Source organism: Mchenga conophoros, linkage group LG17 (genome assembly GCF_057382185.1).
Source record: "Mchenga conophoros isolate Kocher_MC1m ecotype Shallow Benthic linkage group LG17, M_conophoros_male_GT1.1, whole genome shotgun sequence".
NCBI lineage: Eukaryota > Metazoa > Chordata > Actinopteri > Cichliformes > Cichlidae > Mchenga > Mchenga conophoros.
Window position 1 is genome coordinate 9,570,212 of NC_140542.1, and position 18,315 is coordinate 9,588,526.

An 18,315-nucleotide genomic window follows, 5' to 3' on the forward strand; every position below is an offset into this window, starting at 1 on the left:
CACGTGTCCATGTGTGTGTCAATGTCTTTCTGACGATTCCCACCCACAGTTTCAGGAGATCTTCACTCAGCCGTCCATCCCAGTGTGGAGAGGAGTGGACTTTTTCCTCTACGAGCTCAGCGGGATCGACAGCAGGCCTACACCTTCAGAAACTGTAAGAGGACATTTTTTATAGTAAATAATTTGAAGCGAGCAAATTGTGCACAGGAGTGCATTTTTAGATTGATCCGGTGAAAGTTATCAGTGTTCGGAGGTTATTTGGAGGTCATTTCAGCCTCACTGTGGTTACCTGAGGCTTACAGTGTTTGGTGGTGTGTGATATTTGTCTCTTCTGTGTCTCACAGCAGAACAGAGTCAAACATCCAGCAGGATCTGAAGATGAGGAGTGGAGTGGGGTTGTGTGTGCTGGGCCTGCTGGGCCTGCTGTGCTCAGTTTTTGGGCAGGTAAGGAGGAAACACCAGATTTCCTGCTCTGAAACCTAGAATATACGAATAAGGCTGCTTGGGGGTGATCAGATCGTTTTGTCAAATAAAAGAGGATGTTTTTAAACACCACAGCAAAGATCTTCCATTAAAATCTTTAAATACTTTTAATAAATATAAGCTAAAAGTATTAAAAACAGAACTGCTAAGTTTGTCGGATGCCTCACGTCAAAGCAAGAGCATCACTTACTTTGGGAATTGGAGGATATGTGCTTCATCTTTTTATAGTTTCTGGTAGATTCCCTTACTAGTTTGGTAATCTGGACACTCAGTACATAAGTAGGATGTCTTAAAACCACAAAAAGCAAATAACAATCAACTCTTACTCCCTTATTCCGATCCTGGAGTGCAAATCCACTGCAGTACAAACCTGCAGGGTCACTGACTTTGCCTTGTTTGTACTGTACTTTATTTCAGTTCTTGTGACCCTTTGAAATGACGCAATTTCATTTTGCAGATAATCTGAGGATGAAGAAACATTTACATCTTTTACTTTAGCACAAGCTGCAGTGCAATGCCACAATTTAGAAGCCTTTCAAATGTGGTGCAGCACCTTTTTAAGTGCTCTGCTGTTTTCTGATATCGGGGTATTGACCTGAAAAGTCCTGCATGCAGAGTATTAGTTAAAGGATAACTTGTGAATATACGCAAATAAGGAAAGTAAGTCACCTCAACGTTTTTGAAAGCTGAACACATGAAGTTTTACAGCCTTATTTACTTCTGAGTAAATTGCAGAAAAATGTAGAAACAGAAGCTAAAAATAAATCAGACAAATCACAACACTTTTGGAAAACACGACAGTTTTTGTCAATTTTAAAAGAAATGAGCCTATTGGTATTTACAAAAACATTTTGGCTTTATTCTAAAAAAATCATTCTGTGCATCATCTTCCTTCTTTTCATCCAGGAGGCAGCGGAGGTCCAGTCTGGTGTCCTGATCTTTTGTGATGACCCGTCTGTGGAGAAGGCTGTCCACAGCGCTGTGGACAAATTCAACGAGAGGCTGAGCACCGGCCATAAGCTGGCCCTCTTTCAGATACTGAAAGCCAGCAAGGTACAGTGACTGCAGACACATGTGTTACCATGAAGAACAATACTGTGAGATTTTATGAGCTTTTTTGTTACGTAAGTTACATAAGTGGGAATCAAGCTTGTTGGATTCAACTAAAACTGAGCTTGTGGCTGTTTTTCCTTACAAAGCTAAAAAACAAGAGGATTCAATGCTCTGGGACGATTACCAAGAAATTCAAAGATCCTGTGACACTTTGACTTCTGGTGCACACTGATTACATATATTTGTGTGTGTGTGTGTGTGTGTGTGTGTGTGTGTGTGTGTGTGTGTGTGTGTGTGTGTGTCTCCAGTCAGAGAATGGCTCAGACTCAGTGTACTCACTGAAGTTCACTACCTGGAAGAGCGAGTGCACAGCTGACAGCAGCAAATCCTGGACAGACTGTGACTATTTGCAGTCTGGAAGCAAGGTAACAATAATCAGCTCCTCCTCCCATTTAACAACTCGTGGTATGAAAATATTAAAGTTCTTGTTAAATGCTGTAGTAAAAACAAAGCCGTCGCACGGTCTGTCGTGTCCCTCCAGGGGCCGATTTCTTGCAACGCCACCGTCCTCATGTCAGAGACAAAGGCTGAGACAAAGCAGGTGGACTGCCAGATTGGTGAGTGAGGGTGAATAAACTCAGCATCAGATTAAAGTTTTTAACAGTCCTTTCAAAGCTTGTTTTTTTCTTTGGGTTTTTTTGTTGTCTTGCTGCAGAACATGGTCTATTGAATCCATTTTGACTGGGACCTCATTTTAACACAGAACCAGTTGCTTTTAGAGACAAAATTCCCACATAAGGAACGTAAATCATTATCAAAACCAAAAATATCCACAGTTCTTACACCATGAATGTGTTTACCAGAGTACAGCCACCTAACAGTGAGTCACTGAGGGAAATGGGCACTGGCGGGCTGCTGGGGAAACAGAAGGGGGCTGATTGGCTAACATGCCAACACTATCTGCAAGCACAATATTAACTTATAACACCATAAAAGGCAGTGACGCAGTCTAGACTTTAATCAGTCAAATATAGGCGTTCGGTATATCAATCCTGTGTTTTTCTCTCCCACTCACAGGATATTTTGCAGGTTTTTAAAGCTCAGCTTGCAAACTGTATTTGTACATTAAAGTAGTATTTGATTGTTTCATGTGCGATTTGGTTGTAAAGAAATAAAGTAAGCTAGGTTAAGTAAATAGGTGGCATCAGCACATTTACTAGTTTTTAATGATAAATGAAAAGGGCTTGAAATGAAGGCTGGTGGACTTTTTGATTCAGTTCTTCTTCAGTTTAATCACCCAAGGACAGTCCCTGGTATTTAACCCCTGGTGGGAGTGTGTCCTTGGAGGTGGTCCTGATCATTTTTGACCCACTTGGTGCTGATGTGAGTCAATGAAGGTCATATGAACCGAGGTGTGAATCAAGGCATGCGGTCATTTCTGTCACAGATCCTTTATGAGGCACTGCCCCGACCCACCATTATGTGAAGTATAAGGTCACATGTGTCAAGGTGTGTATGGGGGATAAAGCACCTGGGAAGGGATTTCAGGACTGGGTTTTAGGAGATACCCACTGGTGTCTTAACCATTAGGCAGCTGGGTTGCTTTCTAGAGGCTTTGCTTTCCTCCCAATGCTCCATGACCGCCAGATTCCAAAAACAAACAAAAAGTATATTTTCTCTCACTGGCCTGTTTGTATTACAGACTATTTGGGACTGTTTTGTGTTCCATCAAGCACACTGAGATCATGTCGTGTTGATCTAAACACATCCAGAGGGAGCCTGAATTCGGGGCATTCTTTAATTAATTAACTAGATTAAAAACATCATAAATAAATAACATTAGACACTTTTTGAAAAGCTTTAACCAACTCTGTTTGCCTGAACCTTGAGCAGTTATTGGAATATGAGCTTATGCGTTTCCATGACTCAGATTTTTCTCCACTGTAGAAGGGCACATCGTTTCTGAGAAAGCATCTTGCATGGGCTGCCCAGAGCTCATCGATGTAGACTCCGAGGACCTTAAGGTTCCCCTTTCTGTCTCCATCTCCAAGTACAACTCCATGTCTGACTCTACCCACCTGTTCAGTCTGCACAATATTGGCCACGCCACCAGACAGGTACAGCAGGTGGCATGGAAGTGAAGGGAAAATGGGGAGGACAGGCATCTCTTTTTCTTTCCTTTTTTGTCTTTACGCATCACGTGTATTTGTGTAGGTGGTTGCTGGCTTCAGATTTAAGCTGATTTTTGACATGAAGAAGACCGTCTGTTCCAAGGCTGAACACACAGACCTGAACGAGATATGCATCCCAGACGAAAATAATCTGGTAAACCAAAACTAATGCACAAATCACCCCAGCCAAGATGTGCTTCTCACTGTGTGTTCTGTGCATCTGCAGGAATATGCCAACTGCAACTCTACAGTGGATGTAGCACCTTGGAGACTTGAGCCACCACAGGCCCACATAGAGTGTGCACCAGGTCAATTGCCACCCTCTGTAAGTCCCTCTTTTCACAGGATGATCAAACATGAGCGAGTAGACAAGAATGCAGGAAATAAATGAAAACCATTCACATAGTAACTGCACTGGCTAATATTCACTCTCCCACTCCACTGGATGTACCAGCAGGTTTACCATCTGGGTTGCTTTGGGATATTTTGAACTGGAAGGGCTGGGAATCTAACCACCAACCTTCCAATTTGTGCACCTCAAATTATTCCATCTTAGTCTTTCATCTAAGTTATTGGAAATTAATTTTATAATTATGAAAATTAAGTGTTATCCATCTAAAAGAAACGCACCAGTTTGCATGAAAAAGAAATGTGAGCACATTTCTTTAATGGAAAAGTTTAACTAGGCTCTGAATTCTCATTTCAGTCGGTTGTCGTATTAGACGCTCTGTTTTAATCACTCCGCAGAAATCACTGTCAACGTACAGAAAAGAAATAATTTTTAAAAAGAAAACAGAATTTTTTGTCACATTACAGTTGATCCCAAATTATTGCAAAGTACGGCTATATGAAGAAAATCATCTTGGTTTTGTGGCTGGAAATGATGAAGATTTGTGGTTCTTACTTTGAGAACTCAGCCTTTAAAGCCAGGATAGAATTTAAAATGGGTTCTTTGCTAAGTTCTTTGTTATGTGTTAACACTCGCTCATTCCTTTTTATGTTAGGTTAGTGTGAAGTGGCTTAACAAATGAAAGAATATTCTTCTGAAATGATCAGGTAGAAGGACTGGACTGAATATGAGTGAAAAAGCAGCCAATGTCCAAAGTAAATATTTGACCTTAAGAAAGCCTGGAGAAATACTTGCAGTTCAAGAGCATTTCAACAATTTACAAGAAAGTCAGGCTACTTGGAATTAAATGATAAACAAATGAGGTATGGCTTGAGACTTTTGCACAGAGGTCACTGATTAGGAAGGTCCATTAGCGAGTCCATCTTCTTATAAATCCTTTGCTTTTTCTTCAGAAGTTCGCCAGGCGTCGTCCTCCTGGCTGGTCTCCTCTCAGGCACTTCCTGTATGGTAATGGTAATGGCCTGCATAGCGCTTCTCAAGACCATAATACCCCAAATCGCTTTACACTACATTCAGTCAAACCCCATGCCACAGCTACATCTTCACCCTCACAACCCCCCACCACAGCTAAAACTAAAGAATCATCTGAGGAGGACACCACATCTGCCACACCGTCAGTTTCACGTGACGCAGATGCGAAAGACCACCTCTTCCACTGCCCATCCAAGCCCTGGAAAGCTTTGAAGCCTCACCACTCTGCAGCTCCTACCAAGGCTACCGTAGAAGCGGCTTCTCCACAGCCCTCAGCAGATGGAACCTTCATCAATACAGACCTGTTGTCATAATTTCTTTCCTCAAGGGAGCCAGATTCATAACAGAAAATTTCCACTTGTTGCGCTCTTCCAGCAGATTGTTTTTTGTTTTTGTTGCAGACTAGTTCTCTAGTTGCTGCAGGGAGTTTTGGGAGATGATGATCGTCTTGTAAGATGCCAGGTTTCAAATGATACAACAGATGGGTTCAGTTAATAAAAATTTTTTAGGGTCTTGTAAGTCTTAAGAAAACTGAGGAAAAGAAACTGAAATTAAGACAGAACTCTAATTTTACGGCTCTCAAGAAAGCGATGTCTGTTTGGAATCAAAGAGTTGAGTTCATCAAAGGATAGAGCAGTTTGTGTGCTGGTTTATGTGTGAATATAAAATGCTTACACATTGAAGCTTAAAATAAAATTAAAATTTGGTGGAAAATGTTCATGTTTTGCAAGGTTTGTAGTGCCAGAGCAAACACAGCTGGGTCAATCTTTAACAAATTTATTTGTACATCTTCACAGAACACTCAGATGATGAGTCAGTCAGTCGGTCAGTCAGTAAGTCAGTCAGTCGGGGTACAAACCTTTACTCCTCGACCAGTGACCCAAAAACAAAACACAACATACATTTATAAATAAAAAAGCAGGTTACTGTGAGGGCAAACTTGTCCTAGAAACTAGCAAACTTAAGGCATTCATTTATAAATGTCTGTATGGCTGCCTATTAGACTACAATATAAAAAAAAAAAAAGGAAAACAAAATGCAGCAGGAAGAGTATTCAGCTTCACCCAATATCATGCAGGTAGGCTGTGAGTAACAATACATTGGCCCGGCGTACATTCATTCATAGTATAGGCTAGAGTTCTGACAACATGGTATGTTATGGAAATATTAGTACTGCATACCAAAAAACAAAAAAAAGTATTAAAATGAAACCACAGAGCATGTAGCCATGTGTGAGAGTCTGAGACACTTCCGAACCTCCAAATTGAATATAAATGATCAATATTTCACATATTTTGTCCATATTTTTATTCCCTGCAAGTCTAAGTGTTCAAACCCTTCCACATCTGTTCAATTCACCGAGAGAGAGAGGGACCGTCGTTGCTTCATTTCTAAATATCGGGTTCCATACAATTAAAAAGATGGTGGACACAATAACATGAACACCAGGTAAACAAATAGGAACAGTAACAGAGACACCTCAGACTAGAGGCAGCACACTATAGTCTTCACAGAGGCTGCAGACTTTTACATTCGCTTGGTGTTTGTGTTGTTATGGTCACAGTGAACCATTTTCCCTCCGCTCTCGGTTCTTTGGACACATAGGGGGTTTAAAGACAACCAACAGTCATCTCTGACGTCAGCTGACTCTGCAAGATTGCAAAACAACAGAGATGTATCTTTGTGATACTCTGTCCCCTGCACATAACCCAATCATACAGCTAAACTGAAACAAATGGAGAGAAATCAGATCCTGTGATGGCATGATTTGTAAATCTGAACCTGTGCTGAGCCATGTGATGGTTAAAAGGATAGAAAAAAAAAAATCGGTTCAGGGAGAAAATGGTAGGGCAACAGTTACTGCACCACTTCAGCACCAAAGCTGAGGGATTAGAAGACGTTTTAAACGAGCATGGTCTAAAGAAGACGCCCACATTTCCCCCTACGTTTTCCCCTGTGACGTCAAAGCTGCCACCTGATCTCAGAAAATTTGAACTCAAGCGCAACTTTAGTTCTTCATTAGCTGAAAATGCATTTCTGGGCATCACTAACATTTACTGAGGGTGTCAAACAGGCAACCTGTACCCAATGCTTCAGCAATCGGTACAACACACACAGACCCCTTACACCTCAAATCTAAACTGACAAAATACAGCTGTGGTTTCGATTCATGGTGCTTCAAGTAAAACGACTAATTTATGAAAAAGAAAAAAAAAAAAATCAAAGTTTACCCTCATTTATGTTTCCTTGCAAATGATGCAAAAAAACAGCATTTTTGTGTGTCTGTTTGTTTTTCTTCTCTGGCACAAACCAGCCAGGAGAGAAAATGATTTATAAAACATTTAAAGACACCTTTGCTGCTAGTGTCATCACACAGAGGCAGAACATGTACATACACACAGTGTGTAGGGTTTTCATTGGAGCCCGCCAATGAAGCTCTGCAACCTGTACAGAAAGGAGCACGCACACGCTCGCACACTTTGTTTGGAGAGTACATGGATATTAAAGAGAACACTACACATGAAGCCTACCATAGAAAAAAGGCTAGACTGTAACTGTACATACATACTGCTTAATGCTGCTTCAAAATGTACATCTTACATACATACTGGTTATGCTGCATGCATACTAGGCTAACGTTCTTCTTATAGAGTCCTTCTGGACAAAAAGGCATTGAGAACTAGAGTTTTTCTTTAAGTGCATACCACAATATTTTTTGTATTTTTGTTTGTTTTTTTTAAATTGTAAAAGTCTGTAATATGCCTCACTGCATGACACTGTTCAAGCATCAGCTTTTGCAGACATCAGCGATACTGTCCGATTTGGCACGTAGAGAAAACAAAGGAATGCGTTCTGTGCTGATGACCTGCTGTGTAGGGACAGAAACACGTTACTGATGCAAAAAGATGAGTCATCAATGTTAGCGACTGAATACATTCTAGCCATTAATGCTGCAATGATGTGACGCACGTGCGCGCGCCGCATCGCGACAGAACACAACTTTGGCTTTTCTATACAATCAGCAGTTGAAGCGGCAAAGTGCAGACTGTTTCCCCACAGACACGCCGGGTCTCATACTGTAGTGTCCTAGTGTCTTTCCTACATGCACCGTGAGAGGCTCCATTTCTTGTAAAATACTACATTCTCTCCTTAGCAGAGCACACTGCGAGTTCCACCAACTACGGCCTGCCCAAAAGACACTATGGAACAACAGTTTCCAAGCTGCTTCATGTAACACTGCTAACTCTTCTTCGTATCTCATAGGCCCCCCACCCAAACCCCCCCAACCCAAAACGGTTTTATACCTTTTTTTCACGTCTTGGGTTGTACACACAAACTGAGCATTAATATGAATATTCATTGTGCCAATCACATGACCCCAAGCTGCCCCAAAGTGCAAACAATCTGTTTAAATTTTTCATCTTTCAATACATTTTCTGCCACCTGGATAAACGATCCAATATCTGCTGAGCCAGCGCCCACTTTCAGAGGCTTCCAGCTGAATTTCTGAGGACTTCATCTCGTAACTAACTAACCTCCCCCTCGAGACACTCATGCTACTATTTCAATGTGATTTTCAAATGTAAAAAACACAAAACAATCCCCAAACAACCAAAAAACAAAAATACAAGACCAACATAATTCAGTGTCTCCACTTGGCAAAAGACTGCAAGCCTCAAATCAAATGTTTCAAAAACACAATTTAAAATATACTTCAACATTTTAGCAACTTTCTAATGAGAGATGTGTCAAGACCCGCCAGTCTAACAAGGTCAAAAGGACCGCTAAGGCGGTCAAATCATTCGCTAAGCCTGCCATGCTTTTTGACTTAGTGCTGTCAGGGTTTGCTTAGGCAGAGTTTGTAGGGCTCAACAGTGTGCAGTGTTGTGCTGTGATGCCAAGGCTTTTAATCAAGAGGAAGACTTGACATTCCCCAGGGCCTCTGCTTGCCAAAAAACAAAACAAAACAAAACAAAACAAAACAAACAAACAGCCAGAGGCTTAATATAGGTCCCATTTTTCAAATGTGATATTGGCACTTTAACGCTTTCCATTTTGCATCATTTAACAAATTATCCCAAGTAGGGCTGTAAACTAGCCACAACGAATCGGGTGGCCAAATTAGATGTTAAATATAAGGAAAAAAAAGCTTAAAACCCCCCAACACAACAACAACATCAGTCTTACTTTGTGAATATAAAAAAATTGAAAATTGAGGGGTAAAGTAACAGGGGTAAGCGGTAGCACTGGTGGTAGTGTGAAGCTGCAAACATGTAACACAGATGCTTCAACCTCAATTATATTTACAGATACACGCACACACACGCACACACAATGAAAAAACAAAACAAAACCGTGTTTCTGAAGAGTCAAGTTCAGGTTTTGCCTTTTGCTGAAACTGAAAGAAACTAGGTACATAAATAAATTTAAAAAGTCATAATAAATCTGTATATTATTCTCTAAGTGCTGTTTTTTTGATGGAAAGGCATCATCACCCTGAAGTTTATGCAAGAGTCTAAAGCTGCACCACCATCTCTGGGGTGAAGTGCTGACTCAATGAGGCTGTTTGGAGTGGAGGGTGGAGGCCTACAGATCTGTGCAAAACAACTCAAAGACTCTCCTGCAGATTTGCAACCTTGACGTTTCCACACAAGGAGTTCAAAGGAAGGAGAGACAACTCCAAATCATCTGCGAAGGGGCGACTTCACCACAAAGATGGGGGAAGACATCATAAAGGCTCCCGTGCACCAGTTATCCCGTACTGTACAACAAACCGCAGCTAATTTAGACTATTTCTTGTGCCAACTAGCTCCTAATGAAAAAAAAAAACAACCTCCATTCTAGGTGGAGAAAGTGTGCAGCACTAATACAGCAGAGGGGGCAGCAGGTTGAACTGTGTGGCTACATTTATACCTTGGCAAAAATGTCATCTTTACACTGAGTTTTCCGAGTTTTGGTTTTTATCACTGAGCAATGGAGTAAAAGGATAAGATTTTCCTTGGTTGGCCAGTTTGTTCCTGTTGTGGTTTAAAAAAAAATACAGAGGAAGCATAATAGCCATGGTGGGTACACCTCCACAGCAACAGGAAAATGCTCCCATGTAGACCCTGAAACAGGCAGCGGATACTCGGACGGCATCATCAAGACCAAACAAAAAACAAAACCCCCCCAAAAAACCCACAGAAACACAAGAACCTCGTTTAGAAAAAGAAAAATGCTGTAAAGAAAAAACAGATCAAGCTGCAAGCATCCATCCTCAGGGAGCCATTTGTGATATCTGCTGTAAACGAGAAGAGCCTTGAAAGACTCGTCTGCGTGAAGTACTCCATGCTGGGACTGGTGGATTGGGTTTGTCTGCAGCATCAGTTTAGTGCATGCTGTCTAATTGTGTGGAATATCCAGTCCATCTTGGTGGTCCACCCTCCATGGTGAGCATCATTCATCTGCTTCATGAAATAGTCCAGTGCCTCCTGCAGCGTGAAGAAAAACAATACAAGATAAAAGATTAGAAAACAAACCACCCAAAACACATATTCAGAAGTTTAAGAAAGCCAAATGTGGGGCTGAAAAGATTTTAAAAGAACAAAACACTGTTAGAGAATGGCCACGTTTACCTGCTCTGTTTTCTCCAGTGCCAGCGTCTTTCTAATGTAGGCAATGTCGTCAAATGACTGCAGCTCAGGCATGCCAGAGCCGAGCATCATGGAGAACAGGTTGATGAAGAGGTTGGCGTGCTGCCTGATGGCTAGGTAGGCTTTATAACACATCTCCTGAAACCTAAAGTGATTGTAGACTTTGATTAACAAAAGTGAATCTTCTTATACAATCGTGTGGTACTGAGGAAGTGACCAGACAACATACACACAAACACATTACTGGAGTACCTTTCAAACTCTTTGGTCTTTGCGCACTCCTGGGATCCTTTGCTGATGACGATGAGAAAGTCTTGTGTCAGAACAAAGGGCACTCGCTCTCTTTTGTAGCCAAACTTCTTTTTCTTATGATCCAGGAAATGGCCAAAATCTATATGAAATAACTGAAGAAGAACAAATAAAGACCAACAGAGAAAGTCAGTAACTAACAAGTAAACTTCCTCTGAGGTTAAATCCAGCACCAAGTTAGCGATTTTTACGATTTATCACAGGCTGTATTAACTGTTAATGGTCTGATACCATCATATTGCTGGTTTATGACCAGCTTGATGAACCAAAGTCGCTTTGACTGACAGTGGCAAGTTCATTGCTCACAGACCAAGAACTCTGATTGTTCCACTGTTTCCAACAACTGTTTGTCTCCAGTGTAACTCTAGCATTAAGGAAAGTGGCCATGCCAGCCCCTGTTCTGGAAAATGAGGAACTCTTTGTTGAGTTTGTGAGAGTTACCAGAGAGCCACACAGCAGCTGCACAAAGCTGCAGCCACTGTTAAAACGGATGCCAAGTTACTGAAATCAGACTTAAAGTGTTGTGTCCCCAAAAAGGAAAGAAAGACCTGGTTCAAATAACATTAAAACCACGTCTCTCTTCCCCTCCAGACAAGGAATGCTAGACAAGACCCGCTTAATATGGATATTAAAACATACCAGGATGCCTTTCCTAACATATTTGTCTCTCTCGACATATATATTGTTAAAATATTTCGCCCAGCCCTGCTGCGTATGTGTGCAAATTCAAGTCACCTGTCCATCATCTTTGACCATAATGTTGCTGTTGTGCCTGTCTCCTATCCCAAGGATAAATGTAGCTACACAGTAGCCAGCACAAGACCTTGTGAACAGATCTACAGCCATGTCATACCTGCAAAAGCACACAAACACACAATTAACTTGGATTTTTAAAGAGAAATTACAAATTAGTACATGGCTAAAATCAAATCAAAGAATGTCCATCCACAAACTAAAAGTTCTCTATCTGACACTGCTCACTAGTGCCAAACGGAGACGTTGCACAAAGTATCAGGACAAAACTCACATCTCGCCCTTGTTCTTGTCCTTGAGCCACTGATGCAGAGTATTCGAGTTGAACTGCAGTGCCCCTTTCAAGCCTCCTTTACACTGAATCTGCATGATGGTGTGGGAGTTGCGAACCACCTCAATGAGACCCACGCAATCTCCTAATGACAAGCAGCCATAGGGCAACATCCTGAAGACAAAACACATTTTCTTCTTAGCCAAATGCACGGTCACAAGGATCTCTCTCACTCTCACACACTCACACACACACACACACACACACACACACACACACACACACACACACCAATAACAGGAGAGAAAGAAAGTAGTACCGTAGGTCCAGTCCCTGATTCTGCCAAATGTTCTCCATGATCTTAATAATCTGCAATGTCAGCATGTCCTGGCGCAAGTCTACAACACAGATGCACACACGCACACATACACACAATAGAGACAGTTAATTGCATCCGTGGATACCTACAAATGAAACAAGTACACAATATAAGGATCAATTATTCCAATTATAATAGACAAAGCTCGCCAAGAAACTCTGCATGCTCTAATCAGCAACATTAAGGACAGGGTCGTCCAAACATGCTGCAGCCTTCATATAACAGACCACAAAGTGTGAGCAGTTCTCACAAAGCTATCACAAAAGGAGGAGGACCGAGAGACAGCTAAAAATGTAGGCAGTCATTAAAAGCTTTCCACTAATTTTCTCAAAATATATTAATGGAAATTTGGTAGTGTTGCTCAAAGTGTCGTCAGTGTAAATGACTTTTTCTGTGCGTCAGCGTTACCATCTCCATTTTTGAAGATGATTTCATTGTTCTGAAAGAGCATCTCAGACATGATGTCGGGATTTTCCCAGTTCAGCCACAAAGGCCTCTTTGCTGACGACATAATCCTGCATTCATCTAACCTGTAAACAAATTCAAAAAGATTCAAGTTACTGAACAGATACACACACAGACACACACACAAAATAATCTCTTGCTTCTGACCTCAAGTTTCCAAGTTGATGCGCAGGGTTTAGAGGAGACGTAAAGTTCTGCAGGGCATCCATGTAGTCTGGCCTCTTCATCTGTTCCACAAGAAACCGCATCTGAACCTGCATGAGAGACACGTACACAACCACAAAAAAGCCAAAATGCACACAGATGAGGAACCAGTTCCACAGCATGTTCCTTATACTGTAAGCAGCTCTGACATGTGTTGTCCTAATCAGTACCTTCTGCGTCTCATCCTTCTTCTCCTGTTTGAGGATGTCAGTGAGGTTTATGAGCTTCTCCATGGCCTCTACTTGCCTGCTGAGGTGTTTTAGGTACATGCCACAAGCACGGCAGTAAGCCTCTAACAGCAGCCCAAACCTCTGGCTCACTGTTTTATTGTGCATTTCTGACCTGCAACAAAGCCACATCGAGAAAAATGAGAGAGAAGCAGAGAGGAAAGATTAGTTTTTAAGCCTTCTGGAGGGATACAGTGAAAGGAAGGTACATGTAACAAAAACAAACAGTAGTCTGAATGCTGACTCACTTGAGATGCCAGAAGAAGAAATGTCCTATTCTCTGATTGGTCAGGGCCTTTTTGAGGAGAAAACGGGCCAGGGGATTGTCAAGATACTGCTCGTATTTTAAAACCTAGAAGAGAGGAAAGATTGAAAGAAAAGAATAAGAAGCAGTCCTTGATGCCTTCCCACCACGGGGTCTCTGTACACTGAACACCAAATACAACCCGAGGCATTACAGACCAGAAAGTCTTTAGCAAAGAAGAACAGGACGAACAAAAACACACAGGCTGAAAGGAGGAACTCCAGTAATGAGATTCCAAACATACTTGGTGTCTTCCTTTTTAACCCAGTTTTTCCATTTATCAGTTCTTAAAATTCAACAGATCCAACACTTGACTGGACCTACCTGTACAAGCTGGATCAAGTACTGGGACAATTTGTCATCAGTCAGGTATTTGTCAAGGCAACGTACAGCAAAGTGCCTGACCATGGGGTCTGGATAGTTACAGTCCAGCAACTCCATGGCCTGCTCAGGACGGATAGACGGCCACTCCTTCAACAGACAGTACATCTGGAAACAGGCAAACCAAGAATGATGAAGATGTGTTCATTAGTAACACACTTACTTAAATGAAAAGCTTTTTTTTTTTTTTTTTTTTTACAAGTTGGTGATTATGCAAAGAAATGCTTCGTACAAAGTAACTGACAAGTTTCAAAAGCAGTTTCAATCTAACTGTGTACATAAACTAAACATCCTTGAATATTCTATGTCTGAGATGGAATAGACAATTATGTGGCAGGAAATTACCTGTGCTACTTCATCTCTGGAGTTCCACTTGACCGCGAGAAGGATCTTGGGAAGGATCTCTGGGATGTTCATGCAGTAGTGCCTGTTTAAAAAAAAAAAAAAGGATTGACATTGTGCTTTGGACTGGAGTTTCATTCATAACCAGCTTTGTTTTACATTTATGCCCCTTTTCCATTAGTACCTGCTCAGAAGGACTCACCATGGCTGCGACAACTCGCCTTGGATCAACTTGTTTTCCAATGCAATTGAGTACCAGCTAATGTGTGTGGTTGTCGTTATAGCAACACTGAAGAGAGTCCTGTGACGAATGCTACAACAAAGGTGGACATCGAGGTAAAAATATACCTGCTGCTCGGTCTGTGGTTTTTTCTCAGACTCGGGGACCACAGTGTTGTTTTTTGTAGCCATTTCCCTCGTTGCTGGGTTTCAAAAATGACTGTTTTGATTTTCATGAATGAGACACTCTCATGACTCATCGAGTGACGCCACTGACCAGCTAATTGGTTGCACGCAGTGTGACAACAACACATTTTAGTACCTGGTACCAACTGACCTAATGGAAAATCTGTAAAAATTGTGGCAAACCATGGTGAGTCGATCCCAGCTGGGGCTTTAGAGTACTCTACATTTAAATATAGCAATGGAAGCATTGTCCCTAAATAAAGTATGCAGTAACACAGCGTAGTGCCATGTTTGCTGGTTGAGAGGGTACCTGTGTCTCCAGAGAAAGTCTTTCTCCTGCTCAGTGATTTCTGACAGAGGGTCTCTGTTACTCAGCTGTCTCAACTGCTCGGTGTCACTCTCTGTGAGGGCGTGATCTCTGGCCACTCGATTGCTCTAAAACATACCAGAAATAAAACACATTCAAACACTACATTTTTACATTAGACTCAACACGGTAGCAGCAATTAACAAGCTATTAACGCGGTTATAAAATACCTTCACAACAACACCAGCAAACAAGATAATGCTTTGATCACATAAAAGTTAGGAAGCAACAAAAATGTATCATATTCACTGGGGCTCCATGTGTAAATGAACCATGATTGTGTTTTTATGCTTGTAAAACAAGAAAAAGTCTGAAAAGTAACAGAATATTTTAGAGGCACAGCTGCAAAATGACAGATTAGCTGTGAAATGTTTCTACTAAACACTGAGACAGAGTTGGAGTGCAGCTGGAACACAGCACAACCACATACAGCGTAAATTCATCTGGAGACTCAGACTTTTATACGACCCCAACAATGAACTGTAATCCTGAATTAAAGCTTTCCCTTCGTTCCTTCATCACATTCATAAGACAAGAATAAAATCTGTTGGAAACTGGCTTTGCCCTTCGTCCAGTCATTAACAAACATCCTTAATAAATACTGCAGACAACTCATTCTTTTTCTGGATGAGTGATATTAACGTCACATCACATAGCACAAGACGGGCACTATTACACTTGACACGCATATCATGAATAAAACATGAGCTCACACTGTTCACATCTTCTCACATGGCACAGTAACTCCAATAACCTGTCACTTTAACACATCAGTCACAGTTTTCTCTCACATAGAAATCAAATAAGACACGCCATCATGTTCACCGTCATAATAAATAAAGACATTAACTTACACTGCGCCTTGCAAAGTACTGGAAATAACTGAATTAATTAAGTTTAATCTAGTCAGCAGTGATTTTTTTTCCATAAATGTCCAAAATAAACTAAAGGGGGGGGGGGGGGAGTGGACTGTGGGTTTTTTGTCGCATGTTTCTGTGTGTCTTTGGAGTTCAGTGGGTTTACAGTTTAGTGGGGCTTCATTAGCACTTTGTGACTACAGCTGTTCACAGCACAGCTCGACATGACCAACCCCTCACACAGTGGAAAACCCTAACTGACGTCAAAATAATTTGTGCTAATTGTGTCTGTGCTGCCAATAATGTTAAATGCATGCAAATGTTTTGCTAGAGGCAGCACTATTCTGTGGAAACAAACTGCATTTTTGCACACCAACATAACATAGACATGAATAACGCCCAACTATATTTAGAGCTGACCTTGCACAACGCACATATCTGTGCTTGCACTGTGGCATGTGAGCGGACGTGAATAGTGTGAGGTGATGTGCTACGTTATTCATGATGTTTGTATCAAATATGAGGAATGCTCAACTCATACTACATGGTGTGAGGATCATGTGATCATAACAAAGGCTCTGTTCATACCTTGAATTAACAGGGTTCTTTGGAGAGCCAATCATAAACAGACACCTCCTGGAGTGTCAATTCACACCCAGTATTAGAAAAAAAAAATGTCCACATCCATGTTATTGGATCTCATTTCAACATTTTACTTGAACATTTAAAGGCACATGCTAAAGTCAGGCCTGTATGAGGCAGCGGTGGTCTTTCCATGCCTGGTCTGTTGAGCAGGCTTCACTCCATTTTAACCTAAGGCACATTTGGACATACTGTGCTACAACACTGCAGTCATTTGTGGCCCAGCCAACCTCCAAATGTGGCCTGAGACATTGGATCTCAGTACAATAAAGCACACACCTTTGACCTTTTAAACAAATGACTCAATATCTCAATCTACATACAAGTATTATGTATAAGCCATATGAAAAGAAAGCAAATATTTGAACTCTGCCAGCTGCAAAATAAATGTTTTGCCAGTGTGTATCTGAAAGTGAATATTTTATTGTATTTAATATTAATTTATCTAAAGTATATGTCTGTTTTGCAAATTCACAACTGCCTGTAACAAGTACAATGGGGTTAATAGTTCTTATATTCCTGACCTGCTTTACAGAGTTCACACCTGCAAGACTCATGCTGGTCACAGAGATAAGTTTGGAAGACATTTTCTTATATAAAGGCTGTGGGGACCCTATCTGCAACCAAGTGTGTTGGCTTAAAGTTAGCTAAACACATTTTTTACAGTCTTATATTACCTGCCCTGAGAGGTTGTAGTTGAACCCTAGTTCCCTTGAGATGGTCCAGTTTGCGTGATCTTCCACTGCATTCATGTCTGGGTATTTGACAGGACTACTAAAGTGGTCAAACTCCAGCTCTAGACATGGTGTTTCCTGGAAAAATAAAGATTAAAAAAATATTTTTTATAAAACGAAATACATTCGTATTCCTCATTTTGTGGTTACAGCTTGGTTATTTGTTTTGTTTGTTACATTTATTGACAAGATGTTATACGCAAATACCTTATTTGGGTTCGACCCAGTGACTCCGATGGGGTTCAGGAGGTCTTCAAGACCATGGGGGACAGGCCAGAGATTCAGAGCCATCTTGTTGGCCACCAGCGTGTGTGTATAATCAAACAAGTTGACATTACCCCATGCTAGTGGACAATGCTCCTGGGAAACAAGACAAACACAAATACCATGCATATTATTTCAAATCACAGAGATTTTTAACACGTGACAACTCTGACTAAAGTTTACCTCGCATAAAACTAAATATAATTATGATACAGTAAGAGAACTTGGCCCACAAAGGGGTTCAGACAAGAGACAGGATACTAAGACACTTGGTTCAGTGAGCCTTAAAACTGGTAATTTATCATCCATGCTGTCGAAACTCTGTACGGGCTCGGCAGGCTCCTTGGCACCAAGACCAAAGGTTAGGTTTCATTCTTGGTTAGAGAGACAAAAGTGATGCTCTTTGGTGGATGCTGTTAAATTGCCTTCTTAACTATAATGAAATAATGGCCACAGTTGCTAACTCTGAAAGGTTAAGTATATGTAAGTGAATGTGGTTGATACTTATTTTAATGGAACTGTGGTTAAATTATCTTTGTTATTCAGTAACAATGTATTTAACCATTCCATTCCCATCAAAGCTGCCTTTTAAAGGCCTGACAAAGGCTAGTAAAACGTTTCTGATAACATCTTGATCTTCACAGTGAATTTTCACTACAGGGCAGCATTTGAGCCAGATGACAAAGAGAG

The 18,315-nt window shown here is 41.1% G+C and overlaps 2 protein-coding genes across 4 annotated transcripts in view; one reads left to right on the forward strand and one right to left on the reverse strand.

Moving 5' to 3' along the window:
• Nucleotides 1–5,806, forward strand: kng1 (kininogen 1). 3 transcript variants are annotated; one of them, XM_085252494.1, is made up of 9 exons: nucleotides 1–154; nucleotides 345–444; nucleotides 1,390–1,536; nucleotides 1,845–1,961; nucleotides 2,078–2,153; nucleotides 3,484–3,653; nucleotides 3,751–3,861; nucleotides 3,934–4,032; nucleotides 5,010–5,806. In XM_085252494.1, the coding sequence occupies exons 2-9, from the start codon at nucleotides 379–381 to the stop codon at nucleotides 5,400–5,402; spliced, it is 1,179 nt and encodes a 392-aa protein (XP_085108620.1). In that variant the 5' UTR covers nucleotides 1–154; nucleotides 345–378; the 3' UTR covers nucleotides 5,403–5,806. The 3 variants fall into 3 exon arrangements, with proteins under 3 accessions (XP_085108620.1, XP_085108622.1, XP_085108621.1); XM_085252496.1 differs by having other exon boundaries at nucleotides 5,013–5,806; XM_085252495.1 differs by having other exon boundaries at nucleotides 26–154; nucleotides 348–444.
• The window catches only part of LOC146555069 (phosphatidylinositol 4,5-bisphosphate 3-kinase catalytic subunit alpha isoform-like), a 27,026-nt gene continuing 14,178 nt past the window's right edge, over nucleotides 5,468–18,315 (reverse strand). The window contains exons 12-26 of the mRNA XM_085252492.1: nucleotides 17,569–17,721; nucleotides 17,305–17,439; nucleotides 15,072–15,196; nucleotides 14,360–14,441; nucleotides 13,958–14,122; nucleotides 13,578–13,681; nucleotides 13,273–13,444; nucleotides 13,046–13,152; nucleotides 12,842–12,963; nucleotides 12,374–12,452; nucleotides 12,058–12,228; nucleotides 11,766–11,883; nucleotides 10,974–11,125; nucleotides 10,704–10,866; nucleotides 5,468–10,559 (exon numbers count right to left, since the gene is read on the reverse strand). Of these exons, the coding sequence (XP_085108618.1) occupies nucleotides 10,452–10,559; nucleotides 10,704–10,866; nucleotides 10,974–11,125; nucleotides 11,766–11,883; nucleotides 12,058–12,228; nucleotides 12,374–12,452; nucleotides 12,842–12,963; nucleotides 13,046–13,152; nucleotides 13,273–13,444; nucleotides 13,578–13,681; nucleotides 13,958–14,122; nucleotides 14,360–14,441; nucleotides 15,072–15,196; nucleotides 17,305–17,439; nucleotides 17,569–17,721 (1,956 nt within the window). The 3' untranslated portion in view covers nucleotides 5,468–10,451. The remainder of the gene's footprint in view (nucleotides 10,560–10,703; nucleotides 10,867–10,973; nucleotides 11,126–11,765; nucleotides 11,884–12,057; nucleotides 12,229–12,373; nucleotides 12,453–12,841; nucleotides 12,964–13,045; nucleotides 13,153–13,272; nucleotides 13,445–13,577; nucleotides 13,682–13,957; nucleotides 14,123–14,359; nucleotides 14,442–15,071; nucleotides 15,197–17,304; nucleotides 17,440–17,568; nucleotides 17,722–18,315) is intronic.